This window comes from Chaetodon auriga, chromosome 22, assembly GCF_051107435.1.
Source record: "Chaetodon auriga isolate fChaAug3 chromosome 22, fChaAug3.hap1, whole genome shotgun sequence".
NCBI lineage: Eukaryota > Metazoa > Chordata > Actinopteri > Chaetodontiformes > Chaetodontidae > Chaetodon > Chaetodon auriga.
In genome coordinates this window covers 13,401,074-13,417,500 of record NC_135095.1, presented here as the reverse complement: position 1 = coordinate 13,417,500, position 16,427 = coordinate 13,401,074, and the positions used below count along the sequence as shown (strand labels likewise).

Sequence of the window (16,427 nt, the reverse complement as noted above, 5' to 3'; positions counted from 1 at the left end):
GACAAATAACCATAAAATCAAACGTTCCCGATTGCTCTGAATGGGACTTCAATAACCTCTCCAGCACATTACATGTTCAATGGTCAAGAGAAGAGGAGGAGAGAGTGGCGGGCAGACAGAAAGCCACCGTGCAACGTGGAGAGAGAGACCACTGCTCTTACAGCGCAGCGTGAAGGTGCCTGCAGCATCATCATCATCATCATCATCATCATCATCATCATCACCACCATTTAATCCAACTCTTTGTGCTTGCCCATTCAAGCTGGAGGCCAACAAAGCCTCAAATAAGCACCCAGTCTCTTACTTCCTCTGTTCCATTACATTCACATTCCCACATCAGCTCATAAACCATCACATGCGTTTCCCAGCTAAATGTCGCCTTTATTACAATGCTGCTGGCAAAGTGTGTGTGAGGTTTGGACCAGGATCCAGTGTGGTATTGGTACTGGGGTGTGTGTGTGTGTGTGTGGGATGCTTCTTTTTTGGCTCTCAGAAGCATGCGCGCTCAGCTGTTAATGCTGTGATTCATAGCTAATTAGCGACTGTGCTAATTAGCACTAGTTATTAGGATGAATGAATGAATGAATGAAGCCATTTGTACGCATTGCCATTTCCCGTCTCTCACACTGCTGCCTTTTTCCTCCTCCTCCTCGACACCCTGACAACATAGCAGTAACTCCAATTGTGATTGTGATTCAATTCCACCTCTGACTGGCTCATTGTCTGAGCGCAGAGGAGGGACGGCTTCATGGAGGATTTTGGGCCATCGTGCCTGACATTTACATGAGTGAAAACAAAAAAAGATGTCAGCGTCCATGCAGGCTTAGCGGAGCTCTTGTAAAAGGCACCTTTGGGTTTTCTGTCATAGTCTAAAGGTAAAAAAAACAAGCGATCTGGACTTTGCCAAAAGGGCTCCTACAACCAAAACACCAATACATTAGTCCATGTTGTTACTGTGTAATTTCTGACTTCCCTCCGGTATCTCTGGCACAAGATGGACAACCCTGATTTTAGAAAAACTGGGACAGAATGAAGCAGAACGCATACATCTGCAAACTAAATGTGTTTACTGACATCAGTTTTTAAAGTGTGTCTGAGACCATGTAGGATACATGGACTTACACTTCATCCAATCATGTGTTTCTGCGTCAAGTTCAGAATAAGCTTAAATTTACAAAAATCAATGAAGCTAATGCAGAAATCATTAAATAAACTTTTTTTTGTACTTTTTTTCTATTTAATATAAGTCTGTTTTGTTTATATTTTACACAGAATCAGGGTGTGTTGCACTTCATGGCATTGATGGCAGCGGGTGGTGATCGACGTGTTAATTTAGACTAATGAAGGAACGTGTCACCCACTGCCAAGCTGGGGGTCACTGATGTGTTTGTAATGGCTTCTGGACAACAATGGAGCTCTATGGAAGAGGGGAATAAGCTAATGTATATCAGGCTCTGACCACGCAGTCAATGCTTGTTAGTAAGATCAATTCATGGTCGCTTTAGTTCTCTTCATGGAATTTGTTGACGATAAGAAAAATATTGAGCAGCACCAGACTCCTCCTTTAAACAGAGATGAATGAATGAATAAATGCTTAATGATTGGATTCGTTCATGTACTCGGTTTTGAATTCCTGATACTCCTCTTCATTCTTTTGCTGCCAGTTTGTCTGACTGGGCTCAGATAAAGTCATCTGCACTGGACGGTGTTGTGTCAAAGCTCTGTGACGTGACTCATCGTGAAAACGGGAGCCCTGTGTGTTATGTGCTGCCTTCCACTCATTCTCCATGGGTTCCCTCGTCTCTTCCTGTCCCCACTCTACACTTTTGCACACATCCCCACCCCCATTTTCACAGTATGGACCTGCACAGACTGTGGGCAGCAATCCATATGGGACAATGGTGACTGCCAAAGTAATGTGTCGCATCTTGACAGAGAGAGGAGCAAAGGGAAAAGACACTTTCTCCCTGGTTGTTGCTGTAGAAAAGTAATTAGTGTTGTAATGTATTCTTGTTTTGGCAATATTAGATTTCTCACTGAGAAGCAGACAAACCACAATTGTAAGGAGTAGGAGGCGAGAGAGAAGCTGATGAAAAGAGGGAGAGACAATGAGACCAGGCTGCTGGGTGTGGATGAGGTGACTTACCCTGGCACTCTTGGCAGATTCTTGACTGTTCAGGTACTCTGTCACCTAGGGCAGAAAGAGAAGAGCCATTAGCATATCACATCGCTGCGTCACACGTAGGATTTTAAAGGATTAAGGTGAATCAATGCATCCTTTCAACCTCCTCTGCCCCTGGAGACATTTCTTTTACCTGCTTACATGGAAATTCACAAGTCTTTTTTGCACAAAGTTCAGGTTTTTTTTCAGAAGGGCACTTGCTCACCCTCCCAGCAACGCTGGATTGGAAGGAACACAGTGTTCTCTGAAGATCAACAGGATCTAGATAACACACATGCACACAGTGCTTATGTCACTGCAGGGGACGCGGAACGCACAAACATGTGAAGGAAGCATACGGAGCGCAGAACGCCGCGTTACGGCTCAGCGTCTGGGGGTCATGCTCCATCCGCCGTGTGCAGGGCATCACTTCGCACTTCATGCTACAGCTCACACTGGCAAAGCCACTGAGATGAGAGGCTCTCGTACCCCCTCGTGCCTGCTAGCCTCAGGCCAACACCTCGCTGGTGTGTAGCAACAATTTATAATCAAGTGCATTCACAGGACGCCTTAAGGGAGCTACGAGCTAAAAGGGGGTGAGCCCCAAGTTCTACCTGTGTTTCGTGGAGAAAAATCAGGGCTCTATGGTACTGGAGTAAACAGGTATGTTAGACAGTTTGTCAAGAGGAAAAGTGCAGCTATTCAAAGTTTTTCTGTTTGCCAGTGCTTTCCTTTATTCAAGTTGGACTATGTAGCCTCTGAAAGCCTTCCAAGGTCTGGTATAGGGCTGCAATCATTGTCATCATCGATCAATGAACTAATCATTTGGCCTATGAAATGTCAGAAATTAAGGAAGAATGTGCCTCGCAATTTTCAGCGAGTTTCTCTCCAGTCGACAGCGCACTACTTGTGTCAGCGCCACACGATGTTTGAGCAATGATTCAGCATTATTCTGCAACTGCCACATTGGCCTCTATTCAGCAAAAGTTACACAGGCTTTAGAAAATATAGACAAATGTATTAGAACATGAGGTCTGAAGGATGAGGTTTGTGCTGAGCAACATTCCAGCCATTTCACTCATTCTGTCTTTATCAGTCTGTCTGCAAGCACAATATGAAAGAGAACTATGGAACTATAAAACGATGATGCATTTACAGAGTGATTAATATATGTTATAACATATAATAATGCTCGTGTTCATTAGGTTGGCGTCATTATGGGCAGTAAAGTGAATGGGGGGAAACCTACACACACACAGCAGCTCATGAAATGTGGTTTTAATTCAGTTGTTCTTTACATTCTTAGTCAACCTATGCTGCCCCCACACATGTGTACAAATGTGATACACAAAGACGTGGACGCCCTCTATGTGGGCACGGTGAGAGGATATGAAAGAGTTGGAGGAAGAGAGAGAGGAGGAAGCCAACGTGCAGTGTTGAGCATATTGACTGCTTCTGCTAGAGCAGCCATTTAGCCTCATCGAATGAACCAGTGATGAGTCATAGGGCAGGAGGTCTGGGTGGGGGGGCAGAGGGAGTGAGAGAGGCAGTGTTTGGTTAGATGGGTGCAGTGCAAGTGGATGTATGGACCTTGGAAAGCTCAAGCAGCAGACCCTCTGTGAGGAGCTGGAGCTGGAGTGGAAACAGAGTGATGGAGCTCCACACAGTGCCTTCACACACAGTTCACCTCACCTCCACCATGTTTAACCCGCGCCACCCACACCACTCACACACCGTCTGTGAATGGTGGAAGGAAGGAAGAGTTGCGCAGCAAATGCTTCCAATGTGAGTACAGTTTGCAGGAATCAGATGAGAGGGGCAGGCTTAAGGGGAAGTTTTAGCATGACGGCAAAAAAGAACAATAATGACGCACAAAGAAAGCAAACTCGCTTGAAAGGGGAAAGTAAAGAAGAGTCACTGTGCTCTTGTAACAGATTCAATTGTGCAGCATGTTTTGTGGCTTATTATAGCAGCAGATGAGCTGGCTTTCACACTCAGACGCACACACACACACACAAGAACAAGGATGCCAGATGTTAAAATTGTCGAGTGTGGATGGGGCTCTGGAGTTTAATTGCTTAGCTAGCTCGTGCACATAGGTTGATTTGATAGCTGCGCTGCACATGGCAGCGGCAAGATAACAGACCTGCAGCTGGATGGTCCAGCCACTCTGTCTAAGGCCGTGCACGTGTGAGTGTGTGGCCGGGGAAAGTGCAGCGGCTGCACAAGTCATCCATCAAAGCCAACTAAAGGAGAGATTTTTTTTTGGAAGGCGCGGGGACATGGCATCTTGGTCCCATCAGACAGATGTCACCATATGGAGGACCCAGCCGACGATATTTCACCGACACAAAAGGCCAGTGATGCCATTTGGGCTTTGGAGGGGAGCTGTCAGTGCCCGTAGCAGTTTTAGCCGTCTCTGCTAGTGCAGCACTTGGAGAGCTAGGTGGAGGCTAAAGTGATGTGGGAGAGGGGCTTTCAAAGTGGGTCTGAACAGAAAAGAGAGAAAAAAATGGGAGAAAAATGGCAAACCAGGAATTTAAACCCAAGCTCAACTTTAAAAAGGAAATATAAAAATATATCCGGGCTTCACTTTTGCCAGACTCGACGCAGCTGAGAGCCTGCATCCAAATGCAAAGCATCCTGTGAAAGATGCCAAGTGAAGAGCACTACAGCACAATATGCACAGATGATACGCTGCCATATTGGAACTATCACGGTGAGCCTCTTTGTACTCTGGTCGGGAGGGTGCCTTTGCTGGCTCGCCCTCATCTTTCACTGTTCTGCTCACTTCAGCTCGGTGTAACACAACAGCCAATCAGTGTGCAGCTGAACACCGATGATGACTGCCTTCGGATTCTGAACAGCTCCACATATCCTGTCCCGGATCCTTCTTTCACAGTCTTTCTATTGGCTCCAGTGGGGAGGCATAATGGCTCATTTGCGACACAAACAGAAGCAAACCTCGTCTGGAGACGACTTTAAGTGGCAAAGGAGAGGAATGTTTCTCGTCATGGGACACAAGTGCGAGGTTAGATACCAGGAGGGGGAGATGGAGGGAAGGTATGATGCATAACTGTCAGAAAAAGAAATGATGTTCCAGCAAAGCAAAGGAGGGAGGCCAACAAGGAAGACGCTTCAAGCTGATTGTGTGGAGGAGGAGAACATGAAACACAACAAGGAGCGGATGCTGAATGAGGGGACGTGGAGAAGAAAAGCGGCGTGTTTGGAGGGGGTTTGGGTGGCAGAAGGCAGCGGGTGACAGCGTGCTTGTCTGGATGACCCTACAGAGCTCCCATATGCCAGACAGATGCCATGTTTGGTGAACAGTGGCCATGGACACTGGCAGAAGCAGAGAATATGCTGCTCAGCTAAGGAGGGTGCTGCGTGTGTGGGAGTGTCCCTGACGTGTGTGATTAATTCTTAGCATCCATTTCAACTCAGCTCGGAGTGCAAACGTGCAACACAACTATCAGAAAGTTTAACTGATTACAGAAGTCAATTTATTCTAATTTCACGCCCATGGCTCACGTTTGAGTGAATTTATCACAGCATTCTGAGAAAATAACTCCGTGCACATTCAGGAAAAAATGACTGAGAGTCGGTTTGAATGCGGGCAGGTAACTTTGAGGCTGCAGACTTGGTGGGAGACTTTGTGTACGTGTGATGCTTTTCATAAGATGAGCGACAGGTGGTGCGGGTCTGGTGTTTTGGCACTCGTCAGTGTGTCTGCCTGGCTGTGAATCTGTCTGCCTGAGAGCGCGAGAGTGAGACCGAGCATCTCCCCGCGCTGGCCCGGCACATGCCGTGCCCAGGTGGCGTTCTGGTGAGCGTGGTGTGAAAGTGATGGATCTGAGTGAGCGCTAACGTGGCGGCTTTCTGACAGGTTGTGCGCGTCTGGTGCGTAGGTGAGCTGCCGCGAAAAAATGCTAAGTGAAACCAGATTTTGGACGGAGTGCATATGAAACGCAAGTGACTAAGTTTCAGCGTCGGGTGCGCTCTCTTGGTCCTCCGGCGCCTTGATGGGATGTCAGGCGACGTAAGAACCACTTGAGTGGAAAGGGAACAATGAGGCTTGTCCTCCACGCATGTTGAGCTTTTCTCATTAACAGCAATGACGATCAGACGCACAGCCTCGCAGACACGAGCAGTCGCACTCCAACCACAAAAAAAAGCCACTCACTCCCTTTTGTTTCTTTGTTTCTGCGTTGCTCTTGTTTTTTCTGTACCGCTCTCTCAATCCTCATTACATCTCGTTTCATTCTCCCTCCGCCTGCCATCTCCATCTCCTTTTGAAAACTCCGCACAAGACAGGTCGTCGTCAGAGCATTTGCCGGAACATAATGGCTTTTATGTCTGTAACTCACACTGTTTCAAGTTGAGTGTACTTGGCTGAGCTGTGGATTGTAGTCCTAAGAGATGACTCTCACTCAACATGCCAGTGCATGAATACTGCATGGCAGGCAGAGAGGAGGCCAGGCTTTCGGGAAAGTCTCTTCAGATTTTTCATAGTGAAAGTGGTTTGATAGGGGAAGGCTCGTCACATAAGCGCCACAGCTAACCAGGGAGAGAATCCTCGAAGGCTTGTTTTGTCTCTCTGTGACACACAGACTACGACTCGAAGCATTTTCTGAGCCATCAATGATCTAAGAGAAATTTAAATGTCTTCTTTCTGAAGAAAACATAACGTTTGGATGCACGTGGACATCAATTTGAGTTCAAATCAATTGACGCCAGTCTGCTCCTTCATTTTTTGTGGAAATGTGTGAAAAACATGAAAAAGATGAGCCTTCGCTGTACATCATGTGCTCCACTGTCATTGTCCTTTTCTGAGGTAAACTGGGATTACGCCATGTTGCACGCTGGTCCCCCCAGCATGTCTGTCGGAGGAGATCAGGCGCTCTGGCAGGAACGTGGCGTGACAAGCCCACCAGCACGGGTTCATAGAGTTAAGGAGGAAACACACATGTAAAACATGTGCATGCACACACACATCAAATGCAAGGACTAACAACAGATACCACGGAGAACATTCTCCAGTACTCTCCCAGGGGCACTGGAAAGAAAACAAGTCTTACGTAAAACACTTATGTATCATGGAAATACGTCACACACACACACACACACACACACACACGTGCACGTACACAAAACACACACACACTTACTTTTATACAGGCTGCGTAAAGGATTTGCTCTTCTTTTTCTCGAATATCAATTTTCTCTCTCTGGCGAGGACGTACAACTCAAAATAATCTAAGTCTGAACAACACAGCGCCTCCCTCCACCTTCCCGACTGTCCCTCTTCTCACCCCCAGGGTCTGTGTGTGTGTGTGTGTGTGTGTGTGTGTGTGTGTGTGTGTGTGTGAGGGAGGATATAGTGTGTAACTGTGTGTGTACATCTGCAGAAGATGGAATGGCATTTGGGAAGCGACGCGTGTCAGCTAGGCCATGTCAAAAGGGCCCTCAGAGCAGTGGCAGCAGGGGAGGCAAGTGCCTGTGCAAGTGAGGGAGTGTGTGAGTGTGTGTGTGTGTGTGTGAGTGTATGAGAAAGAGTGTGTGTGCAGTCAATAACAGGGGAGCAGAAAATGTCCATTAAAAGGCCCCATCTCTAACTCTACTTGTAAATTAGGTATTGAGCCATTGGTGGGGAGCGGTCATGCTGTCACACACCCATGGAGCTGAGTGTGTATGTGTGCATGTGTGTTTATATGCGCCCTGTGGTGTTTTTTTGGGATGAGGTGGGGGTTCTTGAAGGGCTGTGACAGGCGTTGGGGTGGAACGGGGAGGGCAGTGACCTTAAAGTCAGTCAAATGGTGGTCTGGATTCAGCTAAAAGCCATTTATACATGACATGGTGAAAAAGTTTTAGGCTGGGGTGGAGACGATGGGAAACTGATCCACGGAGCGCTTACTGCATCGACTCAGGCACACACACACACACACACACACACACACACACACACACACATATATATATCAGTGTGTTCACAATGATTTGCCCCACCCCCACAACACACACATTTTAAATAAACAGAAAGTGAGTGAGTGTTGGACATCATGAGGGACCCACACATGTACTATGTCGTCTCTCTGCTCGGGGACAGCTCATAAGCCACAACAGCGGTGCGAGTGCGTGAAACGCTGTTTGCCCACGAGGCCTCATTCTGTTCCAGAGAACCTACTGTACGGAAAACACTGACATTCCCACGAGGCTTATCATCAGAGTCCGAACCAGTGGCTCACCAGTGTGACAGCAGCCGACCGCATCACATGAAGCACCTGACTGGAGAGCATGTGTACCAAACAGCAACTGCACTTTGATAAATGGAACAGCCCTCCCTGGAGGCGCCCTGTGCGTGTGTGTGTTTCCTGTATGGATTCCCCACATGCAGCTGTAGGTGTGACTACACTTCTAAACACACGATTTCATCTTCATCTACGGCTTCAACCCTCATTAACACTACTGTAGCCGCTGCACTATCAACCAAACCGGGGACTCTAACTGCAAGCTGGAAGAAAACTACGCTGCCCATGAGGCGGTTTATGTGAAGAGAAGCAGATAAATAAAAATAAAAAAACCTGAGCCACCACTTAAAGGCTGCCCTTCTGGCCCCTCACAGCTACTTTAAAGTCCTCGGCTCAACGTTCATACATGAAAAGCAGGACCTCTGTGTGAATACAGCAACAATACAGGCAAAGGAGATAAAAGGAAGAAATGAAACTACATTTCCCAGGCGGTGGCTGGATAATTAAAGATTCCAGCACTCTCATCTGCAGCTTACATTCTCAAGGAGCCACCTCACAGCTGTTTCCCCCCCAGTCTGCCTTCTGCTGACACACACACACACACACACACACATAGACAGAGTATCATCTTAATAAAGATCTTAAGCATGTCTTTACAAACATCTGTGGAAGGTGTGTGAATGCTCCTCTGTATCGGCATCTCTTCAGCAGGGGACAAAAAGAAAACTAGGCTTAGGTCGATACAGCAGGCTCTGTCGCTGCTGGTGATTGATAATAATTGCGGTGGCGAGGGAGTGACAGACACTTCCGTGTTTGTAATTGACTTGTAATTACCAAACAGGAGATTATTAGCTTGTAACGCTAATGCACTTTGGGAGGGCTAGCACCGGTGTCAGTTAGCTGAGGTGACTGGGCGAGACGCTCTGCAGCCGGTGGCCTGCCAGAGATGGAATCAGTCATGTTGTTGGCGGCTGCTGACAGAAAACACTGGTGAAAAGCAGCAGAGCACAAAAGATAGTGCTTCTAACCACACAGCCATCTTCCAATTGAGCTGTCACGACAGACTCATTTCAGTTACGTCTGCGACTAAAAAAAAATGTTTCATCTGGGTGTGAGTTTCTGGGTGCTGGTTAAAGATAGCTGCTGCAGGCACTTATTACTTGTGTACTCAATCAGGTAGAGAGAAAAGTGTCTAGTGCGTAGTTATCTGTTGAACCTTCTACCCTTTTCACTGTCTCTTTTAAATATTAGCTTACTGAAACACACACACGGTTCACGTCTCTCGTCCGTATGCCTTCGCAGAAAATTAGAAAGGACATGCACTACTATCAACGCAGTGTGGGTTCACAGGGCAGAATCGGCTGATGCAAGTTGCAAATAATTGCAGATAACAGCGTTTTGAAACGCAGCTCGTTACGAGGCCGACACCAGGTCTGATCTGAGTGCCTCTCCACTTTAATTCCTGGGGATTATTGTTCATCGTGACATAGCGCTGAAAGACAAAATGCAAATCAAGCACGCGCAAAAGCCAAATGAGCCGCCTCTCCATCACCGTTTTAATGAAGTGCTCGAGCTCCGTTTGGATAACGTGAACAGCAAAGGTGAAAAAAAAAAAAAACAGAGGAGGAAGGTGCATGAGCGAGTGAGTCTCTGAGCGGAGAGAAAAGTAATAATGACAAGTACGGCAAAAGTGAGGGAGTGATGAAATGGAAGAGGAGGAGAATTGGAGAGTACAGGGGCGAGTAAACAAGACGTGACGAAGAGGGGAGCGCTGGAAAGATAAGAAGCGATGGGAAGGAGAGGAGAGGAGACAAAAATGGATGAAATGAGACTCTGACCAGTGAGTGGAAGGAGACATTCAGAGGGACGAAGGAAGAGAGAGAAGGTGTTTCAGTGAGTGAGTGTGTGCCAGTGTGGCAACGAGCCATTCCAGCAGTGGATAGTTGACGGTGCCAGGACAATTTAAGGATGGCTTAGTATATCTACTGCGCCCGGAGGTGGAGAAGGTATGAAGTCACTGTGTGAGTCTCAGAGGTCAGAGCGGCAGAGAGGAGCTCTAAATGTGTGTTTGTGTCTGTTACACAAAGCAAAGAGGAAGTTTGACAATCCCGGCAAACATCCGTCACATTCTGGGTGCTGAAGTTGACAGAGTTGTCATATTCTAACTGTTTGTAACTGGAGCGATAATACTTCAGTACAACTGCACTGAAATTAGAAGTTAGACTGAGGCTTTGATGAAGTTTCGGCTCCTCTGGGTTGGTGAGTTAATATCAGTGCTTTCCTTTGCTTGCTGATGCCCTATTGATTCCACTCCACATGCACACTTTGATTCTCGCTTTTTGTGACGGAGACAATCAATGCACTCTTATTCACGCATTTGCTAGATTTCAAACTGAAGGAAAGAAATACAGATTTTCTTTCCCAGCTCAAGAATAGCAGCCGCCAACAGGAGCTATTAGACAAAATGCCACAGTTGCTCCGAATGTTGCTGCCTAGGGCAACCGTTACTGAAGCTACGTTCAGCTCATTTATGATACTAACATGATGGTAGCGTGCACCTGTCTATCCACAGCGATGCTGTGCCTCAGGCAATGATCAGACTCATCCTCATGCACTTTTCTTTGCTGAAATTGATTTCCACAGACATCTCAAGCTTCTTCTCAAGCTCTCTGTCTGACTTCAAAATGCCTGAGTGGTGACACAAGCAGAGACGGGGGGGCAAAGAGACGGGTAACGTCATGCTGGAGGACAACAGAGCAGTGCTGGTCCATGCTGTGGCCACAGTATGTAAAGTACATAATGTCCCTTCTGCTTCCAGTGCTGGGCTGCTGAGAAATCAATGACATCACTCACGGACGATAATCTAAATATCAAAGCCTCATAAACAACACGGGTGCAGAAGAACTACACATGATCTGCCAGATGTGTGACAGATTATATAGACTATGACATTAAATCTGCTCGATTGTCAGTGCAGAAACAGTATGTGTGCACACGAAGCACGTGGGATAGATATACAGACATACTGTGTATATGCGTGCTCTGATTCAGGCTCTGACCGGGTTTGTGGGTCATTCCAATCTGGAGGACAAAAGGTCAGTTGTTCTTTAATCTCACCCTTTATCGCCCGCCCACGCATGAGGGTCACTGCAAGTTTCCCCTCACTAAGTACAGGACGTCAATCATAATTCGGCTGACCGTTTGTCCGCCCACCCCTTACTTCCTCTGTTCCCCCTTCCTCATTAATATCCCACTTCACTCCAATCAGAAAGCAGCTGGCATGTATATGATCATCTGTTCGCCTACACTTTCATAATGACTGTGTATCCTTTGTCATGATACTGCTGCACAGCCACAACACTAACCATCCATATGGTGCGCATAGTAGGCATCGCTGAATGTAGGGCTTAAGGCGGAAATGCTCTTGAAAAAAAGATATTAAACCCCCAAATGGATGAATATCCCTCTTTGCTCTCCATCTCTTGGGCCAATGCCACCGTCAAAGACTGGTGTTAACCTTCAGTGCACTTACCACTGACTATGGATAGTCACCGAAGTGCCAGTGAACATTACAGTCCATCTGTTACACAATGCTTAGCACTAGAGTACAGATTACAATGACCATGTTCCAATCCCCTGCAATGGATAATGAATAAAGAATGAAGCTAAAATGGAGCAGATATGAAGGACAAAAGTCACTTTTACAAGGAGGCTGATAGGCTGGATGAGTGAGAAGAGAGAAAGGAGGAGGGAAAGAGCTCGGGGTGCGCCAGCTTGGATACTACACTATCAAAAGCTCAAGGGGCCCTTTCTATAAAAGAGGGGAAGAATAGGGGCACGGATCCAGAGGTCAACAAAAGGTCGTATCTTCGAACATTTTTTTGGCTCTTCTGCCTCCAAAAGATAACGTTTTCTGTTGTCAAACTAGCAGCAGCTGCAGTGCTGCTCATGAATCTCTGAGCCAGAAATGCGCCTTGCAAACAAATGACTCGAGGTCAACTCTGCTAGATTACAAAAACACAAGAAGAAGAAGAAGAAGAAGAAGAAGATAGTATACAGCACATTTTAGGGCTGCAGTTCAGTTAATCTTCCCATTATTTCCTCAGTTAACTGATTGTTTTGTTGATGATGATTCAAAATAATTAAAAATGAGTCGGAGGTGTCATTTTTTTTGTCTGACCAACGGTCCAAAACCAAAGATATCAAATTTACTTTAAGAACGCAAAAAATCTTTACATTTGAAAAGTTGTAATGAGAGAATTTTTGGAAGTTTTGCTTGAAATGACTGAAGCAATTACCTGATCGTCAACATGGTGGCAATAAGTTCAAAACATTTTATTATCTCTAAGGCTTGAAGGCCAGAAAAGGAACGAACGTGAGTGTTTGATCCTGAGTGTGATGTTATCCATGTTGCCTGGTTTCACCCCTCAGCTCTACTAACGGACTTCCAGCCAGGCCACACAGCTCCTGTGTACAGCAGAACTGCAGCCCACCGAATAAACAAACACATTGTACGAATCTGAAGCACTTTCACTCCATTTAGAGGTTTTGAAAAGCAACCTAATCACACTTCGGCTCGTTCGGCTTTGAGCTGAAGCAGACTTGATGGGTGGAATTATCAACAAGAAATGCTGTAGAGCTTACTTCAACGCTCGCTTGTAAGCACATTGGCAACACTGCTGCTTGTTAAGCTTTCTCCAGATCAAAATATTCGTCTGTAGACAGCGAGGGGGACGTAATGCTGGAGAAACAGCTGTTGAATACTAAAGAGAAACCATTTGAGCCAACAAAACCTGAATCTGGGCAGTCTATAAGCCTATTAGTGGTATGGCTGGAAGGTTTTAATCACTGTCCTCTATCTATAGGGTCCATTACCCGGAGACTGCATTATGGTCCTCGGCCACTATTTAGAGGTCAGAGGTCAGAATGCTCTTTCAATGATGCCCTGTGCTTTATTGACTGACTGCGAGGCGGCAAGTGCTTTTATCGCTGTGGTTCAGAGTGTACAAAAATGGGTCCCCATGTGTGAGAGAATAAATTGTGTTTAGAGAAAATGTCTTTACAAATGCGTTCTCCCCTCCAGCCTCTATACGTTTTGATTATGTTTATGAATTACACTCTTGTGGACACATGTCTCCACTCCTTTGTGCATTTCAGTTTTTAAATAAACAGCAGAGTGACTAATATTGGGGCTGCGTGGAAGCAGTAATTGCAGCAGGAATAAATATCGCCCATTTTTCTTTATCTTTCATGTACAGAGTGGCTTAGAGTCTGCTGGGCAAAATTAGCATAATGAGAGGAAGAGTAAATGAGCAACGCTTCATGCTTTGACAAAATGGCCGCCATCCGAGGTAAATCGGAGAGGTGTGTGCGTGTATATTGTGCGGCTGTGGATTGACAGGCGAGGAGAGGTGTTATGTCTCCTGTGCCTCAGTGTTCACATAACAAAACCTACAGGCGTTTACTGTGATGCAAGCTTTCATTTATCAAAAAGAATCTATACATGACAAACTGAGGAAATGAGTGGGTAGCTGCATGCTAGCATGGAAATCTGGTAATTATTGGACTGTCAGAAAGCCATAGGCAGTATATGGACCTTTTAACATTAAATAATACACAAGGGGCCCATTTGAACTGACGCCATTGTCTATTTAGAACAGCGTTGGCACAAATATTGATCCAGAGCATTTCAACAGCACCGTGAGCCGCTTTATAAAAAGAAGTAGGCTGAGGAAAGTAAATATTTTGAAAGGATACTCTGATTCGCTGTTTGACACAGGCAGAAACTACAGTCAGAGGCCAGCTGGGAAATCAATCGAAAACGTACCTAAACTGACACGATGACTCTCTCACTGACCGGTTTCAATAAACGCCTTTAACCCACCAGAAAGTAGAACAATTCACATCTCACCCACGGCAGAGGCAAATGTCAGCATGATTTCTAAGCGAGGATTCATCCAATCGGCATTGTACCACAGTTTTTGGTGATACAGTCAACCGTGTGTTCCCAGTCTACAGCCCCGGTGAGACCGGGAACACTCATTAACACGGACAGAAAAAGTGATTGGCCGCCTAAATGTTAAAACAAACAATCTGGTCAGGGAGAGAGAGAGAAAGCAGCTTCAGTATCCGCCATAAATTTAGTTTCAGGCCTTCCGAAGCCGATTTGTCTAACAGGCCTCCCATCACCTTACGTACATCCCATCTCCTCACTTACCATCTTCTGCAGGTGCTTCTCCTTGCGGACGTCCACCATCACCAGGCCCTCCTTGACCAGGCCGAGACCCACGTCGTCCTTGGTGTCCCCAAACTGTATTGTGACATGTGGGCAGGTGGCGCCCGAGTACTCCACATTTAACAGGCACTGGCTGTTCTGGATGTCCCTCACAATGCAGTCCACCACGTCCGCACGGGCATCCTCCTGAAGAAGGAGGGTTGATAAGGGAAGGAGAAAGAGGAGGCGAGGGGAAGACAGGAAACGGGGGCGGTAATAGATGATGGGATTGAAGAAGAAAAAAGAAGGTGGAGGAGATAATAGAAGAGAACAGGAAGGAGGGGAAAAAGGGAGGGAAAAAGGTGAAATGGACAATCAGTAAGTTATCACTGATGGCTCCTAAACAGATCTGCATGCACACACAGTCACATGCTCTGCAGAGGCTGAAGAAAACACCCTGCATATGCATTTCTGCCGGGAAGAACACTCACATCATTCACAAATCGATCACACGTACATGATCACTCACACAGTAATCTGCCAGTCGTGCAGCTCAACAATTATCTGCTCAACCAGTTCAAGAGATTTTAGCTTGCCTGAACTATCTAATGGTCTGACTCTCCCCCACCCTCCTCCTCCTCCTCTTCCTCACCCTGTCCCTTTCTTCTCTTTTCTTCTCATTCCTCACTTAGTTACCTTACTCTCTCTCGTTCCTAACCTTCGCGAATGTGAAAGGGCAGCGTTTGATTGAACACATGGTGGAGAAGGAGGTGGAACAGCTGCAATGCAATCCTGACCTCACGTCCTCCAGCAGGCGGGGTGAAAAAAGGCGAAAAACAAGGGAGCTGCATCTTCAGAGGGAGGAAGACACTTACAAAGAAAAAAAAAAAAAATCAGTCCCTGGCCATCATCCATCCCTCCCCTTCACCATCCATCTCTTTGCTTCCCTTCTTTCTCGCCCTGGTCTTGTCTCCATGGCAACCCCCTTCGAGCTAGCCGCCCTTGGGTATGTGCGTGTCTGGCGTGTGCGTGTGCGAGCGTGTGTGGGCAGGGAAGCTTGTTCAAGGCACAAAACTAAGGGCCTTTTTTGTCCCCGCTCTCCCCCTGGTCAACGTGTCACAGGCGCTGCAGGGGAGCTCAGGGCGAGAGAGAGAGAGAGAGAGAGAGGCAGGGGGAGTGAGTGTGTGACAGGGAGGGAGGTGGGGGAGACAGCCGACACAGGAGGAGAGAGGAGACAGAAACGCAGGGAGACAGTATTACAGAAGTCGAATGCTTTGACACTCGTGAGGGGGCAATATAAAATTAATGAGAGCCTTCTAGTGACCCGCTCGTCTGCCATATGTGCAGAACAGACCGGGTTCAACGTGTTAACAACAGGCCAAAATATTAGCATTTGACTTACTGTAAATCAATATGATCGGATGTGCGGCTTGGTACGGAATAGTTAAAGTTCAGCCTTCCTGTTACGTTTTTCTACAGAGACCTTTTTTCATTTAACAAACTTCTTCGAACGTCTCGACACGAAGCAGCCGTACGTGAACTCTGCTACATACTGTTTAATATTAGAAATTATTTAAACAGAGATATATGTGATAAAATCATGGGTTTCATTAATCTGAGTAACTGCAGACTCTGAGAGCTTCTGATACCAATAATGTATCAGTAAATTTTAATTTCAAATAGGAGGAAGAGGACAGATGTCACTGGGCCTTTTCCTGAAAACCCATGCTAAGCAGTGACGCTGTTCATTCAAAATAGTGGCAAAAGTGGGAGCTTAACGGGCATTTACATACAAGCGATGAAG

The 16,427-nt window shown here is 46.4% G+C and overlaps 1 protein-coding gene across 1 annotated transcript in view; it reads right to left on the bottom strand.

The window, feature by feature from the left end:
• The window catches only part of snd1 (staphylococcal nuclease and tudor domain containing 1), a 165,660-nt gene that overhangs the window by 1,101 nt on the left and 148,132 nt on the right, over positions 1-16,427 (bottom strand). Inside the window, exons 22-23 of the mRNA XM_076722355.1 lie at positions 14,627-14,830; positions 2,147-2,191 (exon numbers count right to left, since the gene is read on the bottom strand). Of these exons, the coding sequence (XP_076578470.1) occupies positions 2,147-2,191; positions 14,627-14,830 (249 nt within the window). The remainder of the gene's footprint in view (positions 1-2,146; positions 2,192-14,626; positions 14,831-16,427) is intronic.